At 43.6% G+C, this 19,051-nt stretch overlaps 1 protein-coding gene across 14 annotated transcripts in view; it reads left to right on the forward strand.

The window, feature by feature from the left end:
• Positions 1 to 19,051, forward strand: part of SULF1 (sulfatase 1) — a 198,483-nt gene that overhangs the window by 166,789 nt on the left and 12,643 nt on the right. For all 14 annotated transcript variants that reach the window (XM_053250517.1, XM_053250522.1, XM_053250520.1 and 11 more), the window contains 6 exons: positions 3,778 to 3,994; positions 10,252 to 10,498; positions 11,417 to 11,513; positions 11,786 to 11,880; positions 17,207 to 17,275; positions 18,501 to 18,673. In XM_053250517.1, the coding sequence (XP_053106492.1) occupies positions 3,778 to 3,994; positions 10,252 to 10,498; positions 11,417 to 11,513; positions 11,786 to 11,880; positions 17,207 to 17,275; positions 18,501 to 18,673 (898 nt within the window). The remainder of the gene's footprint in view (positions 1 to 3,777; positions 3,995 to 10,251; positions 10,499 to 11,416; positions 11,514 to 11,785; positions 11,881 to 17,206; positions 17,276 to 18,500; positions 18,674 to 19,051) is intronic.

Here is a 19,051-nt window from a genome sequence, read left to right on the forward strand (position 1 = left end):
GCAGAGCTTCCAAAGGTAGCAACAAGGCCAAGCAGGAACTGCAGGAAGTTATTTGCACATGGCTTTATGCTGTGGGGTAAATCTTGAGCAAAACCATTTCGAATCACATTCGGGGCATTGAGGGAAGCAGCCCCTCCCCTCTGCTCTTGCTTTTTGTTTTTGTAAGTTCACATGGCATGCCCCCATGTTTTCCTTCTAGCCAATGGGGGCGGGGAGAGAGAGAGAGATTACTAAAGAGCTATATCTGCATTTCTAAAGAGAGTATCCCTCTTATCATGCTAATGGTTCTACGTCAGTGCCTCTCCCTATCCGGTGTTTTCAGAAAAAAGTAGCTTAAAACTAGCATTTTAAAAACCCAGAAATATACCAAGATAAGCTAGAATTCACAAGGCAAAGCCCAATTTGTGCACTTCAGGATAGGTTTGGCTGGTGTGTGAACGCACACACTTTCTTCTAAAGAAGATTCAAGCTAGAAGCCCTGTCTCCTGCTCCTTTATTTAGAGAGAGAGCAGGGTAGTATGCAGTGGCTAGTGTCTGGCTGGCTCTTGATCTTTGGCTGGGCCTTCTCCTCGGACCCTGATTGAGTTCCTTGGCTTGCTAAGCCCTAGAAGGGTGAAGTGAACTGTGGGATGCCAGATGAATTTGTGGCTGTGACACAACAATAAATAAAAGTCAAGATTATGTGGGTTTTTAAATGTCTTCACTATGGAATTTTGCTTTAGTGAAAAAAAGATGTTAAGGTTGAAACTGTATACTCAGTGTAACAGCTGTCTACAAGACTGATTCTTGATTAGCTCAATCCATGAAATCATCTGGGAGAGAAAACTTCAATGCTTCTTAATGATAAGGTGCTTCTCTCTTATGGCTAAGTAATGTGTGCTGCTATGACTGTGGATGCCAGAACTTTGGTTTGCACGGCAATGGCTAAAATTGGTCAATAGGATCAGGCTGTTGAAAAGTTTTTTTACTTTTTTATTTTTAAAGTGTGGTGTAGTGGTTGGAGTGTTCAGCTAGGACCAAGGAGACCAGAATTCAAATCTCCATTCTTGCATGAAACTTACTGGGTGACACTGGGTGGCCAGTCATTTGTCTCTCAGCCTTAACCTCACAGGGTGGTCTTGAGAAAAAACATAACCATGTACTGCTCTGGGCTGTTTGGAGAAAGAGTGGATAATAAATGCAAAAATCAAGAAATTAAAAACAAAAACAAAAAAAGCTCTCAAGTTCTTTAAGTAAGTAAGATACAGCAGTCTTGAAATAAATTGTCACCTTATGTCAAAAATGTGGTTCTCTGGATTGTTTGGTTTACATAACAGCTCATAGAAGAGGTGAAAGAATCACTTCCATTACAAGAAAAATGGTGCTATGTTTTAAATCTTTGTTTCAGTTAACTGTTGGCGATTTTTAAGATACATAGAGCAAAAACAGAAGGTACTTTAAAATGCAGTGATTCTTCAGCCTTTCTTCTCACTCCATCTATTTGTAAATTCCTTCTTTTGATGAAATCTTTTTTGAAATGTAGTTTATGATGGGCAAGCAATCTTATTTCAGAAGAGCCCACACACTTGTTTAAGGGGAAAACCTTGTCAAAGGACAGGCATTTATAGGTAATTATTCACTTTTAACAAGAGTGAATAACAAATCCCACACATGCCTGTCCTTCAAAGTTTTTTCTAGAAGTGTACTCACTGCTTTAATCACTTAGAAAACTAGTAATTGTTTCTAAGCCTTTGCCCTTTAACTGGATTGCTGTGAGTATGTCAAATCTATAAGGAGAGATCACTTTCTGACAGCAAGATGTATACCCTTCAGCTCAGCTCAACACCCATTAGGCTAGAATGAGGTGTTGCTGTGCTGCGATTCCGTAATCAGTATCTGAAATCCTCCAAGGAGCTCAGGGTGGATTTGGTCTCCATCACAAGGTACCCTGTGAGACAGGCAACCTATCTATAATACTTATACCTTGCCAGAAAGAGAGAATGGGGATTTTACTAGTATCAGCCATCCATTTGCCTAGCAGATTCCTGTCTGAGCCATGCGGGACGTAGCCTCAGAATTGAGGGCAACCAGAACTTCATGACTGCCATGACAACTCTGGGGCTGTCTCACTATCCCACACATGAGAGGACATGCACTACTTTTGGTCTTTTGTATCGAAAGGGTGGGTAGTGCTTTGTGAGTGAAGGATGTAGTAACTACTGTGTTGTTGTGGACAGATGGCTAGCAAGTGAGTATAGGCATTACTGGGCTGCTTGGGAATGAAATTTCTTACACCAGTGTTTTCTGGGAACACCTCACTCTGAGCCACTTCATAGCCTGACAAAAGAGAAAAACTCTTAAGTTGCATAGAATTAAATTGTGGCCAGACCTCTAGAGCCCCCTTTTGGTTGCAGGAGGGAAGTGCTGTGGCAAACTTCTCAGGTAAAAACAGACATCCTAGGTCACTGAAGTACAGATTGTGGTATATTTGTGGGCATGATGTTCATTTTTAATTTATTGATCTGATTATTGAGTGTTAAGGATCTGTAAAAAAAACAATAACAGATAAAATGTGATTATTATATTTAGAATTTCTTCTAAAATATACAAAAAAGTTCTAAATCTTTCACCCAGCATATTCCATTGTAAAAAGTAGTGCATTCAGCTGGTTTGTGGCAGTATTATTTATGCAAAATTTGGTATCTGTAGGTAACTGCAAAGTATTTTACTTTTCATAAACAAATCCACAAACTCACTCTGTCTTGCTTTTCCACGGGAAACTCAGCTGATTATGGAGCAACTGCAATTGCATAAATTGCTACAGAGTGTAATTGTGCATAGGTTTACACAATACATTTGCATGTGCCATTGCATTACTTCACTGAATGGTTGGGAGGAGACAAAAGAAACCCAGAAATAAACCTGTGAATCAGCTGTTCAGTGAGTTCTTCAGGCATATGGTTCAGATGTGATACTTGTATCTTAAGAACTAAACTAAAGAAAGATGACACAACATGCTGAAGATAGTCTTATATATAGTGAAGACCACAGTCTTTAGCCATTTCTTCATCACTTAGGAAAAAATAATATCCCAAAGGGCCCTTTATGCACCAATCATGATCCAAAATACTTTATTACATTTACAGTATATCCCGTCTGTCTTTGCTGGAACTTAAAGCAGTGCACATAGGTTTCCTGGGAGGTGTTTCCATCCAGGTGCTGATGAGACCCTGACCTCCTTAGCTTAAGCAAGGTGGCTGCATCATGTGTCTTCAAACTATAGCCCTAGGCCCCAGTCCTGTTGATTTCCATGGAAGTTGCTTTCCTTTTTAAATAAGTCTAAGGCTGGCATCCAAATCATGCCTATTTTGAAGATGTTTCTACCTGATCTAATCTCCTTCTTTCTTACTAGTATAGCTTCTCCTCCGCGCCCAATTACTATACAACAGTGGAGTAAGAAAAATAAAGGGTTTTTTTGTTTAAAGACTCATGAAAAATACTCTGGAGATTTATTCTACAATTTAATGAATTTGATCCCCTCCTTCTCCAGAAATAAACCTGAAAATGGTTTAATCTAGATTTGCTTGATGTATATATCTTCTGTAACTAATAGTATTTTTTGTTCACATATCATACAAATTAAGTGTGCCTAGAATTAAAGGAATATTTCAAGAATGTGAAATGTAGGTAAAGATCACTAGATACCAACTCCTATGTTTCCCCCAGAATCAATTTGGACTAGATAAGATACTTCGGAAGTAAATTCAAACAGATGATTTCATTTTTATTTTCTTGCAGAAATGGCAGTGCATTGAAGACACATCTGGCAAACTTCGCATTCACAAGTGTAAAGGGTCCAGTGATGTTCTTGCCATCAGAAAGAGAACTCGAAGCATCCATTCCCGGGGATACAGCAGCAAAGAAAATCAATGTGATTGTGGAGAGACTGACTACCGTAGCAGTAGGACCCAGAGAAAAAATCAAAGACCCTATATGAGAAACCCCAGTGTACAAAGTAGGTGATGGTTTTGCCCCCAATGCTTTTGCCAAAGTCCGAGATCTTGTTTTGCTGCTTTTAAATGCCAAAACTCTACTGTCTGGAGAAGCAAACTCTCTGCAAGTTCACAGCAGAAATTATAAGTCAGCGTGTCCTAATCACAAAATGCAGTGGTACAAAATAAATCAGAAGTTGGTTCATGTGATGCTGGCGCATTGATAGAGTTGGTGGTGTGTTATATGGGAAACCTACACATAAGCAATTCTTGCACTGAGAGTTGTTAAGTCTAGACTACTAATACGATATAGTGGGAACTCCAGGGAAATATGTAACTTACTTTGATAACAAATGAACACTTGTCTAAACCAGACGGTTTGGGAGGAAACTGATTATCTAGACCCTTTCAAACTGGCTTTCGGGCAGGCGATGGGGTGGAGACTGCCTTGGTCAGCCTGATGGATGATCTCCAGTTGGGAATTGACAGAGGAAGTGTGACTCTGTTGATCCTTTTGAATCTCTTGGCAGCTTTCAATACTATCAACTGAAGTATCCTTCTGGAACGTCTAAGAGAGTTGTGGGGGGGGGGCACTGTCTTACAGTGGTTCCGCTCCTACCTCTCAGACAGATTCCAGATGGTGTCAAATGGAGACTGTTGCTCTTTGAAATCTGAGCTTATGTATGGCATCCCTCAGGGCTCCATACTGTCTTCAATGCTTTTTAATATCTACATGAAACCGCTGGAAGAGATCATCAGGGGATTTGGGGCTGGGTGTTATCAGCAGGGCGTATCTATGGTGGGGCAGGCTGGGCACATGCCCCGGGTGCCACTTGAAGGGGGGCACAATTTTATATATATATATTTTAAAATGGCCACTGAAAACAAAATGGCCACCGTGCATTCTCAAATGGCCTCTGTGAGGCCCTAGGCCATGCCAGGCCTTGCAGATGCCATCTGAGCATGCGCAGTGGCCATTTTGTTTTAAGCGGCCTTTTTTTTTTTAAAAAAAACTCTTTTTAAAAATGGCCACTGCACATGCTCAAATGGTCCACGCAAGGCCCTAGAGGCCAGCAGGGGAGGGTGAACTTTTTAAGACCCCCCCCCAGACTTTAGGAAGACGCCCGAAGGGGTTACAGGTTATATATATATATATGTGTGTGTGTGTGTGTGTGTGTGTGTGTGTGTGTGTGTGTGTGTGTCACTGTACACATATTCATTTTGGCACTGTGTACAGAGAATCAGGGCTTGTGAATACTGAACTGAAGCTTATGAGCTAGGATTGTATTCATTTGCTCTTAGTTTGCCTCTTGTGATAAGTGAGTTAAATGTGATGCCTTAATAATATGGCTATTAATGGTGAGTTTGTCTTTGAATCAGTGTGAAATCCTTAGTATTAAGGCCCACTGGGAGTTTCTTGCTCTCTTTCTCTCATTTTAACTGTCTTTCTGAAATACTAGAATATATTCCAAGCAGGGACACAATTTACTCTGCATATCCTTTAATTATTTTCAGAGTATCTGGGAAAAGCCAAATTCTCCATTTATTTTTACAACTTATGTAACAGTGATGCTACAATGCATAGTAGAGAATTAGACAGGCACTTCTGTTTAGTTTTCCAAGTACACCTCCACATAGAATTTGGGTATTTCATGAGCCCCAGCATACTGAAATGTGTAGTTTCCCAGCATTTTTTGGTCTGGCTACGTTCACTGCTAAATAGTTCTTAAAGGATTAACGAGCTTGACTTGTATTTTTCAGCTGATATTATGGTAAAGTTATCTGAAAGATGGGTGTCAGATGTTTGGACAGGGGGCGCAATTTCAGTGTTTGCCCTAGGCGATATTTTCCCTAGATACTCCTTTGGTTATCAGTATGCTGATGACACCCAGATCTACTTCTCCATGTCCACATCATTAGGAGATGGCATAACCTATCTAAATGCCTGCATGGAAACAGTAATGGGCTGAATGGGGGAGAATAAACTGAATCCAGATAAGATGGAGGTACTTATTGTGCGGGATCAGAACTCCAGAGACTATTTTGATCTACCTGTTCTAGATGGGGTCACACTTCCCCAAAAGGTACAGGTACACAGTCTAGGAGTACTTCTGGATCCACACCTCTCCCTAGTATATGAGGTTGAGGCGGTGGCCAGAGGAGCTTTCTATCCGCTTCAGCTGATACGCCAGCTGCACCTGTTTCTTGAGATAAATGACCTCAAAACAGTGGTACATATGCTGGTAACCTCCAGACTTGACTTCTGCAATGCACTCTTTGTGGGGCTGCCTTTGTATGTAGTCCAGAAACTCTAGTTGGTACAGAATGCAGCAGCCAGGATGGTCTCTGGTTCATCTTGGAGAGACCACATCACTCCTTTGCTGACAGAAGGTTTCTGGGCAAAATACAAAGTGCTGGTTATTGCCTATAAAGCAATAACTTTTAACTTGTTTTAACTTGTTTTACGTTGTTGTTAAACACCCAGAGATGAAAGTTTGGAGCGGTGTACAAATTTGACAGACAAATAAATAGATAAATAAAACCTGGGACTCGAATGAGGTATACAGATGTACATAATCTCACCAGTCCTTTCAGGTGGTCTCCTCAGCAGCAAGGTGTCCGCTGCTGTCTCCATTGGAGCAGTTCCTTGGGACGTTTTGCAAGGAACACCTTGCAGAAGCACAAGGAGGAGAAAGGAAGCTGGTTTTCCCTCCTCCTCTGCCTGCCCTCCTCCAAAGCTTGTAAGGATTGGTTGACCCCTTCCAAGGGTATGGGGCAAGGCAGCATTTGGTGCATGACAGACACTGCAATGCTTTGGGCTACCACTGTCAGCAGTAACTCTGCTGTGACACCTCACTCACCCATGTCATTCATAGGAACACAGGAAGTTGCCATATACTGAGTCAGACCATTGGTCTATGTAGCTCAGTACTGTCTTTACAGACTGGCAGTGGCTTCTCCAAGGTTGCAGGCAGGAATCGCTCTCAGCCCTATCTTGGAGATGCTGCCAGGGAGGGAACCTGGAACTTTTTGCTCTTCCCAGAGCAGCTCCATCCCAAGGGGAACACCTCACAGTGCTCACACTTCTAGTCCCCCTTTCTTATGTAACCAGGGCAGACCCTGCTTAGCTAAGGGGACAAGTCATGCTTGCTACCACAAAACCAGCTCTCCTCGCCCTTATGATAGAAACATGCTCTAGCAGTGTGCATGGACCAAAATTTGTGGTTCGGTTCAAATCTGGATTGAATTTGAGCTTAATCGCTGGTCTGCAAAACGGTTCAGTCAAACCGACCGACCGGTCTGTTCGAACGAACTGGCTCAGCAGTTTGAGGGGCTATGCTTGTAAAGGGGAATCTGGTAAGAACTGCAAGCAAAAGAGAATCCTGGCTTTAAAGGGCTTCTAAAGATCAGCTCTCCTTGCTGTGGCCCCATACCCAAAGGTGGCATAGATGGGTCTCCCAAGCAGGCACAACCACACCAAGACCTGCTTAAATTCAGCAAGCTGGCTATATCATGTGCCCTTAGACCAGGGGTTCCCAACCTGGGCTCTTCCAGATGTTGCTGAACTACAATGTGGCTGGGGGTGCTGGGAGTTGTAGTTCAGCAACATCTGGAGGAACCCAGGTTGAGAACCACTGCCTTAGAACATGCTCCAGGAACCAAGATCATATCTGGGTCTGCCTACCTTCTGCTTCATGAAGCCACCTCTTCTCCTCCCCTTCCCTGAGAGCAGATACGATCCAAAAGAGAGAGAAAATAACAATAAAGCACTAGGAACATAGTTGCTGCCTTATACCAAGTCAGACCATTGGTCCATCTAGCTCAGTATTGTCTACACAGACTGGCAGCAGCATCTCCAAGGAAGCAGGAGTCTCTTTCAGCCCTATCTTGGAGATGATGCCAGGGAGGAACTTGGAACCTTTTTGCTTTTCCCAAAGTGGGCCCCATCCCCTAAAGGGAATATCTTACAGTGCTCACGCATGTAGTCTCCCAATCAAATGCAAACCTGCTTAGCAAAAAGGACAATTCATGCTTGTTACCACAAGACCGTCTCTCCTCCCCTAAGCAAACGTTGGGTTGAATAACCACGCAGGCACTCCAGGGAACACTGGTGGGGCAGCAACCAGTTTTCAAACTGGAGCCATGTGCCTATGTTGGTACAGGAGTAGTGGATGCAGGGGAAGCCGAGCTGGCATTGCTGCAACCCTGCTTCTATCCACCTCTGCTCCTATGTATGCAGCCTAAATCTGGTTGATGTGGTTTTTACCACGCATCATAGATAAGCAGAAACCTCTTGTCTTTTTGATCTTAGTTAAATGGGCAGTGTGCCTCTGGAATGTCCTTTGTCTTTTAAACTGGCTGAGCTCAGTGATCTTTAATGTGTTATCAACTGCCTAAACCTTAGGAAGGGTTTTGCCAAACTCAAAAGCTTGTTCCCAGCATGTGTCTAAAGGCTTGTAGATCTACTAGAAAAGATATCCTGTTATTTTCCTCTGTGTTCTTTTTCTACTGAATAGTTATTTTATATCAGGATGTATATATTTTAAATAAATGTATCTCTAATGCAGAGTAAAGGTAAGGTAAAGTTGTGCCATCGAGTCAGTGTTGACTCCTGGCGAGCACAGAGCCCTGGGGTTTTATTTGGTAGAATACAGGAGGGGTTTACAATTGCCATCTCCCGTGCAGTATGAGGTGATGCCTTTCAGCATTTTCCTATATCACTGCTGCCCGATATAGGTGTTTCCCATAGTCTGGGAGACATACCAGTGGGGAATCGAACCGGCAACCTCTTGCTCCCTAGGCAAGTTACTTCCCCACTGTGCCATTAGGTGGCTGTAATGCAGAGTACCTGATGCCTTATAAATTTATAACGATCAAAAGCTGTATTTAGATAGGCCAGTTCTTACATTGATGTTTTTGGCTGCCAACACTTTAGTGCAGAGGAAAGAGAGAACCTGTGGAGTTAATTATTTAAATCACCATGGCTATAATCATATTCTGGCCCAATTCACCATTTCGCTTTCTGGCCTAAAGACTGTTGTTGTTGTTGTTGTCGTCATCGTCATATGCAAGGATGTTCCTTACCTCGCTGTACCTTAATACATCCCAGTTTCTGTTAGAGTGAAATTTCCGCCCAGCTTGTTTTCAGAATGTGTTTCTATGGTGCCCTCAAGTGGACTCTGACATGAAACAGTTGTCATACTGGGAATTGTATATGCTGGTTGTATTAGAGGGACAAATGCTGAAATGCAGGCTACTATTTACCAAGTGGCAACTTACTACGGTGCATGCTGAACCACAGCAGGGTAAACCTGTAATGTCCTGCCAAGTGGAGAAAAGAATATGCAGTGGGGGAGCGGTGAAATTCATTCATTGCTGGATAGGGCATCACAGAAAAAGTTCATGCTTAAAACTGGCAAGTATGTAATTGTCATGCAGTAGTATGCTAGAAAAGATGCATAGAAGTATTCTTGGGATACTACCCTCCCTAAATGAACATTTTTAAATTTATGATAAAAGCTTCCCCCAAGCAGAAAAGTACCACAGGAGAAAGAATACTGGACTAGAAAACTGTCCTAGTCTTCTACTTGCAGAGGTGTTTTTTTCCATGCAGAGGAGAGCAATTGCATCTCCTCTCTGCAGCCTGAAGTGGTACAGTCCTTCCTGTTTGGGCTAGTTTTTAGAGGTCAGAGAAATGATCAGTGCAGGGCTGAGGAAGGCATTGGTTGACCTTCCATGCAGAGTAATGCAGGTGGTTTTAATTGCCCAAGCTGTTGTGGGAGTCTAAAACAACACCTGCAGCATTATGCGTAGTATTGTGCAATTGCACGTCCATGACGCTATGGCCACTGGAAACTGCTGCTGCTAATTGGAAAAGTGGTATTCTCTTTATATTCTTTAGCAGAGGTTAAGCAACCTAGCCCTATTCAACCCCATCACAACTTCCCTCCAGTGGTTGCTGCTGTTGTCTACCTTGTGTTTCTTTTTAAACTATGAGCCCTTTGGGACAGTGGACCGTTTTCTTATTATTATTTTTCTGTGTGAACCACTTTGAGAACTCTTTTTGTTGTTGTTGTTGAAAAGCTTTATGTAAGTAGTAGTAGTAATGATAGTAATGTGTGTTTAAATTGATTGTTCAGACTCAGGAGGTGTCTAGTGAAATCACCATGATTTACTACCACTTGCTGTCCTGCATAAGTCTGAAGCATTACCTTCTTATTTCCGACAAGTACATTGTTTCATTATTTAATGAGGTGACTGTGTTCTTTTTACAACACAGAATACAAACCCCGATTTGTTCACACTCGCCAAACTCGTTCCTTGTCTGTGGAATTTGAAGGGGAAATATATGATATAAACCTGGAGGAGGAGGAGGAACTGCATATCCTTCAGCCCAAAAGTGTGGTGAAGCGGCATGGAAGTTACAGTGAGGAAGAGGAGCCTTCAGAAGATGCTGCTGAAGAAGAAATGCTAGCTGATGGAACCAACACTGTTAGCCAGCCTGACTCTGTCAGAGTGACACATAAGTAGGGATACTTTTGCTATTATGAGCAATGTAACTTAAGCAAATATAAGTTCATGCTCTCTAAACATGTACAGATCTAACCAAGGGAGGGGAGGGGCAAGGGTAATGGAATGCATGTGAGCTTACTGAGTTATGTAACTTAAGGCTTATATCTGCCAGGGATACTGTCACTGTCTTCTGCCCAGTTAGAAGACCTCCAAGGTCCCTTCCAGTTAACAGTCTAACCATTTTATCTGATCAGTATTACCAGAGGTGCTCTTACACCTGGATTTGGGGCTGAAGTCCAGGGCCTCCACACACACACACCCACCCCCGGGGCTCCCCAAATAATCTTTAGTCTGCCCTGGGTGGTGTGGTCGCCGTGCCATGCTGCCAGCCCATGCTACACTGGGCAGCCCAGTGTGATTGCGACCTGCGTTGGGTGTTTTAGAGACAGAGGGGGAAAATAAATATGTGGGATGAAAATATGTTAAGTCGTGTATTGAAATGTTTCTGCTAATGCATATTTGCATAAATATACCTATTTTGTATTCTTACATTCTTGTGAGTTCAGTTGCTATTGGTGCCCTCAAGAACCCACGTGTTAAGAATACTGTGTGTGTCACGGTGTGTTTGTGTGCACACGTTGCACGCAGGGGAATGATGCTTAACTTACGGGGGGCGGGCTCCAAAGGCCAAAATTACCTAGGTGCATTTCTGAATATTACAGTCTGTCTGGTAATGTTATGATGCTCCATGAGCCATACACCAGTCCTTTGCATTGATTTCCCCTGAAGTAAGAGTTATTCAGCAGGCATTGCCCTGTTCGCATTTATGGGATGGTGGAACTACAGCAGTTTGAGTTGTGTTTACCTTCATCACAGCTGTAGTAACTTACTTATACAGATGCTATTTTCTTTTCCCTCTTTTGCCCTTGTAGGTGTTTTATTCTTCCCAATGACTCCATTCACTGTGAGAGGGAACTATACCAATCAGCCAGGGCCTGGAAAGACCACAAAGCTTACATTGACAAAGAGGCAAGAAAACCTTTTCTTTCATTAAGGATCTGTTCTGGTATTTTACTGTAATCTCTAGCAAAATATATCAGTGAGTAATGGAATACAGGAGATCAAAGTTCAAGTTCATGCTTAGCATAAATGCACTGGAGGCCTTGGGAAAATAATTAACTCTTGGTTTCAGTTGACAATCTATAAGGTAGTTACCACTTTATTGTCTTAACAGAATATTGTAAAGTGCTTTAAAAGTGTGATAGAAAATTGTTAAACTTGCTTCTTAAAACCCTTTGTAGATTGAGGCTCTCCAAGATAAAATCAAGAATTTAAGAGAAGTGAGAGGACATCTAAAAAGAAGAAAACCTGATGAATGTGACTGTAGCAAAAAGAGGTAAGCAGGGGCATAGCAAGGTTGGAGTGGGTCGGGAGACGAGAAATTAAAATGGGCCTCTCACTGCCTTCCTCTCCTTCTCCTGGCCAATGTCTCTGCTAACTATTCCAACTAGTTACAAGGTGTAAATAACAGCAGACCCAACTACAACAGAATCAATGAAGAACTTTAATCATTGCACACACACATTACACATATCCCAACTAAAGTTATAAGGTGTAAAGTATCTTCCCTGCTTTTATACTTAAAATCACAAAAGCATTTAAGCCACATATAAATATGTGCTGAGTAAATAGAAAACGAGAGATTGTAAGCAGTCTTCTGAAATAGCTAGCAGATTAGCATTATGAACTCCTATGTTCCACTTATCATTTCTACAATACTTTATTGTGATCATACTTGTTTGAAAGTCAGCAAATACAAATATTATTCCAAACTGTTATCGCTGTTATTATTCCAAACTGGCTACAAAGAAAAGAGGTGAATTAAGACAGTTGTTTGCAAGAGCAAAACACACACACACTTTAGTTTTATGAAGAACATGTGTTACATACCTGTTGGGAACTGAAAAGTTATCTTGAAGCCACAACTGAAAAGCAGGGGGAACTTGCATATCTTGTTGATCCTCAACAGGAGGGATTATACTCACAGTCTCAGCAGGAGTTGGGGGCTGTTCTAGCACAACAGGGCTGGCAGTATTCAGAGTAGCTGACTGGGATGCGGGAGGAATGACCGGCGAACTGGGCTCCCCCTCCCCCTGTGGTATGCCAGTCTGTGCTATCGTGGGCGCACATAAGTTTCCCGTCCCAACCACTGTGAATTCTGATCTCTTGCTGGCAAACCGCCTGCAGGAGGAGGCGTCCGCTCAGGCTCGCCACCAGAGTCTTGCTCTTTTTCTTGTAGCGTTTTTGCTTCTCCTGCGACTGCCTTAGCTTTTTGGAGGGTTTCAAGCCCTCTCCTTTGAGATGTTTGGCCTTCTTGGCCACTTTCTTTGGGGAAACCCCACATTCTGCCGGAGCGAGAGCTGTGCCCAGCTCATGAGAAGTTGTAAGGGAGGAGGCGGGGATAGGAATGCTGCAGGAATCAGCCAGGGGAAAAGAGTGTGAGCGCTTGCCACCACGCAAGTGAAGATCGTGGGGCTTCAGCTTGCTAGGTTCCTTTTTTAGTTTGGGGGAGTTTCCCTCGGATAGGGAGGTTCCTAAGAGGTCCCCTGCATGAGCGGGCTCCATAGGAGCGGGGTGGTGGCACTGGCAAAAACAAAAGTAAAATAAACTAAAAATCAAATGGAGCCAATTGGTCAAATTGATCAAACAGAAAAAATGTTTAGCTTTTAGATAAAGAAACAATAAGAGACCCTTCCCAGCCTTGCACACTAAGGAGAATAAGGGAGGGAGGAAAAAGAGGGGAAGAGATAAGTAGTAAACCAGCCTGAATATAGTAGATAGCAGAGCTCTCTCAAAACAATGGTGCGGAGGAGGGCTCTGACACATAATGGTCATGTGTCCACCCTCCAGCCAATGAGAGCTGAGGCAAAAAGGAGATGGGGAAAGGAGGGAGAGAGCACGCCGTGAAGGAATACCATCTGGAAGGAAGGAACACCACAGGCAGCCAGGTGGCAGGCTCTGGTGAATCGGGGTTGATCACTGGGGAGTTGAGGTCATGTGACTTGCCTCTGGGGGCCTTTTAGAGTGGCGGGCCGGGAGAAAACTGTCTCCCCTTGCCCAATAGTACTTATGCCTCTGGAGGCAAGGGAAATTATCTTTCTCGTCTATGCAGTTTAGAATGGTGCCATAGCCGAGTGCAAGTGTCAGAGAAAAATCTCCTTTCCCTTAATTGTGGAAGAGCCCAGATTTGTTCTTCCTTACCATTGGGTTAAGGGTTCCTTCAAGTGGCTGATCAACAAGTCAAAATAGTTTTCAAAGCTTTTTTTTAAACTTGCTCCACATAAAAGCCAAACAAGTGAAATATAGTATTGCATCTTTACAATCAGAGTATATTCACACTAGTTCCCCATTTTAATGAGTCACGCAGATTCTCCGGTAGATAACTAGCTGTTTGCTTGATCACAAACTTGGGTCTGATCTATCTTCACCAATCCCTACTATAGATTAGGGGTGTGTCCGAACCGGTCTGGAAGCCATTGTAAAGGCCTCCGGACTTTCCAGACCGGTTCGGATCTGGCTGGTCCGGGTCCGGGTGGGGGGGTTCCTTTAAGGGCGGGGAGGGTTTACTTACCCCCCCGCCACTTGCCCCCGTCCAGCGCGCGTATTTAATGTAATAATTGGGGCAGCAGGATACTTCCCTGCTGCCCCTTGTCCCTCTGCAATGCCGCCAGCTTTGACTCACAGTTTTGAAAATAAATTACTGCTGCCCAGTGCCAATAATGAAGTTGAAGAAGAAGCCGGCCTCCACTTCGGCGCCTCTCCGCCCGGCGGCTCCCCCAGGAGCCGCCGCCGCCTCCCAGCAGCCACTGAGAGCGGCTCTGCCATGGAGGACGGGCCGCGGCAACCCTCACTTCCGGCTACCATGCGACTTTCCCCCACATACAGAGTGGCTGCATTCTGCCACTCTGTATGCGGGGGAAGTCGCATGGAAGCCGGAAGTGATGCAACCCTCACTTCCGGCTTCCATGCGACTTCCCCCGCATACAGAGTGGCAGAATGCAGCCACTCTGTATGTGGGGGAAAGTCGCATGGTAGCCGGAAGTGAGGGTTGCCGCGGCGCGTCCTCCATGGCAGAGCCGCTCTCAGTGGCTGCTGGGAGGCGGCGGCGGCTCCTGGGGGAGCCGCCGGGCGGAGAGGCGCCGAAGTGGAGGCCGGCTTCTTCTTCAACTTCATTATTGGCACTGGGCAGCAGTAATTTATTTTCAAAACTGTGAGTCAAAGCTGGCGGCATTGCAGAGGGACAAGGGGCAGCAGGGAAGTATCCTGCTGCCCCAATTATTACATTAAATACGCGCGCTGGACGGGGGCAAGTGGCGGGGGGGTAAGTAAACCCTCCCCGCCCTTAAAGGAACCCACCCCACAGTGCCGGACCGCAGCTCTGCGGTTCCGTGCACACCCCTACTATAGATGTGCAGCAGATACAGAATATGTGCCCCTTTCCTTTTATATCCAGGTTGTTTGTTTCTAACTTCTCTGGACTTCTCACTCAGTTACTGTTCCTCATTTCTCCTACCTTTCCCCAGACTTTCTTAACCTGTGGTCAGTACACCCCTTCTGTCAGCTTAGCTTAACTATTTATCCATACTATTATGGTTTGATTGCAAATATTTCTGTACACTTTACATGCTTGAAGCCTGCTTAGCCAAACAAATGCTAACTGAGGCCTAGCCAATATTCTATAGGCTGGGCTCCCAAGCCATTGTTATCCTATAATAATCTAACTTCCTTCAGTAGATCATGTGTTCTGCATTCAGAAGGTTCCAGGTTCAATCCCTGGCAACTCCACATAGGGCGCCTTTTGCAGTATGAAATTTGAAGAGTTGCTGCTAGTCAATGTAGACAGGACTGAGCAAGATGAACCAATAGACTGATTCAGGAGAAAGCAACTTCTTAGGTTTATATGTTCAATTAGAAAACCAGCATACTTGGATACCTGAATAATTACTTCCAATCCACAGTATTCATAGCTTTGGTTTTTGGTCAAAAGTGAATGTAGCATAAAGACAGAAGCTGTAACCTTTAGCAAATATCAGGTACTTTCATTCTCATTCTTGCTCTGGGATTACGTTGATGATGTATGTATGAGGACTATATCAGGGGTGTGCATAAACCATTTGACAGCGAACCGGTCAGCCACAAACCAGGCCGGTTTGGTGGTTGGATCAGAAACTGGACCAGCCTCCAGAAGAGGTTGGCTGTGTCTGATCAAATCGACAGATTGGTTCGATGGTTCAAGGGGCTATGCTTGTAAAGGAGAATCCGGTGAGGATTCCGCTTTTACAAGCAAAGAGGAATCCTGGCTTTAAAAAGTTTCTAAAGGGAGACCGGTGGGAGGGGCAGTGAGAGGGCACCTTTTAAAGTATATGTAAGGTGCTTACCGCTCAGTCCAGCTGCTGCTGTGGCCACCGCTCCTCAAAACCCTGGCGCTCCCCCCAGCAGTCTGCCCATGTGGCGGTGGTGCAATTCCAAAACTGACCTGGCTTCCATGGATGTTCAGAGGCCATTTGCATGGATGCGCGGAGGCCATTTTTATGGTCATGTAAATGGCCTCTTTGCATCCGCGGAGGCTAGGTCAGTTCCAGAACCATGCCACCACACAGGTGGTCTGCTTCGGGCAGTGCTGGGGGTTTGAGGTGTGACGGCTGCAGCAGCAGCAGTAGCTGGACTAGGTGGTAAGTGCCCTACTTTTAAAGGTACCCTCTCATCACCCCGATCCCTGGCTACTCTTTAGAAGCCCTTTAAAGCCAGGATTCTCTTTTGCTTGCAGTTCTTACCAGATTCCCCTTTACAAGCATAGCCCCTCAAACTGCTGAGCCAGTTCGTTCGAACAGACCGGTCGGTCGGTTTGACTGAACCGTTTTGCAGACCAGCGATTAAGCTCAAATTCAATCCAAATTTGAACCGAACCACAAATTTTGGTCCATGCACACTGCTAGAACATGTTTCTGTCATAAGGGCGAGGAGAGCTGGTTTTGTGGTAGCAAGCATGACTTGTCCCCTTAGCTAAGCAGAGTCCGCCCTGGTTGCCTATGAACGGGAGTCTAAAAGTGTAAGTAAGATCCATCTTATTTATTCATTTATTTTTTCCTTGTGTAAAATGTCCCTGAGCCATTTCTTGAAGGGCGTCATAGAAATTGAATAAATAAATAAGTTTGAGCACTGTAATATATTCCCCTCAGGGGATGGAGTTCCCTCCCTGGCTTCTCCAAGATAGGGCTGAGAGCGATTCCTGCCTGCAACCTTGGAGGAGTTGCTGCCAGTCTGTGAAGACAATACTGAGCTAGATAGACCAATAATCTGACTCCGTATATGGCAGCTTCCTATGTCCCTAATTGAAATAAGTAATCCTACTAAGTTGAGGCTGTGGTGTTGTTTTTTGTTTCTTTTTTAAAAACATGATTTTGTACTATATCCATTAACTGCATTATTCTTATTTTAGCTTTTTGTGTTTGGTAATATAAGTATTGCTTGCTATATTGCCTTCAGGCTAAACAATAAACTGAATTTCTTCATATAACAGAATTTGACATAAAATATATTTCTGATGAAGGTAATGGTGCAATTTATGTACAGATACAGAAAGAATTAAAATGAAAGCTATATATCTATTCTAAGTGGCTTTTTTTAATCAAAAGCTTATTTGTCATGACATTTCCTTACAGCTATTACAGCCAAGAAAAGGGAGCGAAGGTTCAAGAAAAGCTTAAGACGAGTCATCTCCATCCATTCAAGTAAGCCCCTCTCTTCCCTCACCTTAATGCAATTTGTCACCATCGCAGAATATACTCAGAGAGCCGCTACAGACAGCCTGAATGAAGTTTCGGTGGCATATTTACTGATGAAGGTTAACAATAAAACTTTCATTTAATGGTGTGGAGCTTATTTATTTTAAAGATGGAATTATTTGTTTGACTTTAAGTCCCTCTATGTACTCTGTCATGCTGATCACCCAAACACCATAATGCTCTTCAACAGGGCTTGCACCCATGGGAAATGGGGCCATTACTCGATGGTGGAGCACGTGATTTGCATACAGAAGGCCCCAGGCTCAATTGCTGGTATCTTTATGGTAGGGTTGGGAAAGAACCTTCTCTGTTTGGAACCATGGAGTTGCTTCCAGTCAGTGTAAACAATATGGAACAGATGACCAGTGGTCTGACTCAGTAATCATCTTCATATGTTTCCCTGGGACTTGTGGGCTCCCTGCTCCTATCATCAGTAAATAAATCATGTGTTTCAGAATTTTGTTTAAGAACATTTTGTAAAAAGTGCACTCGTTCTTGAGGAAGAATCCTATTCCATCCCCAAATGATCATTAAATATAGGCATAAGCCAGTGATACGTTCACAGGAACACATCATAACAGGAAAATAATGTCAACATGTTGACATTTCTCTCTTGTAAATCATGTAAGCTCACCTTAAGCGAGAGCATTGTGGAACAACCTAAGCAGCCTAACCTCCTTTTATGGCTATCCTGGTACACGCCACCCCTTGGTAGCTGTATGGCTTTGGAATATGCATTACAACGTCTCAAATTATGTAACTGCAGTTAACGTTGCAAGTTGGAAAGTCACCGCTTTCCCTTCTAACTGAAGAGAAGTCTGAGAATCAGTTTGGATGTTAGTCCTCCTCTGTGGCGGCCCCTGAAAACTTCTTTCCAGTTTGTGTGATTTACACAACAGGAGTAACGTTTAGGCTGGTTCTCACGAGAAGGGTCTCCTAAACGTGTAGGCTATTCACATTGCAGCATTGCATAGTCCTAGATCCAAATAAACCGCATAGAGAAGAGGACTTCAGCAGCAGGCACACCTGGGCTAAATTCAACCCTGAAACTAACCAGTTCTCCCCTTGCTCCAGAAAAGATGTGAATCTGCATGTACAGTAAGTTCATTTCAGGACTAAATGAAACCATTATGGGCATGACCTTGTTAAAAATCCTTGCCTTTTCTACTAGGGAAGCAGCCCAAGAGGTGGATGGTAAGCTTCAGCTCTTCAAAGAGAACCGCAGGAGAAAGAAGGGAAGGAAAGGGAAAAAGCGCCAAAAGAAAGGAGATGAATGCAGCCTTCCTGGACTCACTTGCTTCACCCATGATAATAATCACTGGCAGACTGCACCATTCTGGAACTGTGAGAATCACTTCTAGCCGATACATGTTCATGGGAGTAAGAGAGGATGTGAGCTTTTATGGGACTGGAAGGCTTTAGACCACATTTGAACAGGGGAAATGCAAGCATTAAATAGCATTTGTGCTGAATGGATGGAGAGAAATGGATGTGTGTGTTTTTAAAAAGTCACATACCTTAATTCAAATCAGATTTTGAATTTAAAACTGATTGTTTAATGTTTTAAGTTACGCATTTCTGAAATGTTAATTTCATACAGGGAAATCTAAATTTAATAGGATGTTATGTCCTATACTCTCTCATTGATCATTATTTCTGGCACAGTAGCTCATGTGCTATATTTATTGTTATTAGGCTTGATGCTGTGGGCAAATCATTACT

This window comes from Hemicordylus capensis, chromosome 4 (genome assembly GCF_027244095.1).
Source record: "Hemicordylus capensis ecotype Gifberg chromosome 4, rHemCap1.1.pri, whole genome shotgun sequence".
Classification (NCBI taxonomy): Eukaryota; Metazoa; Chordata; class Lepidosauria; order Squamata; family Cordylidae; genus Hemicordylus; species Hemicordylus capensis.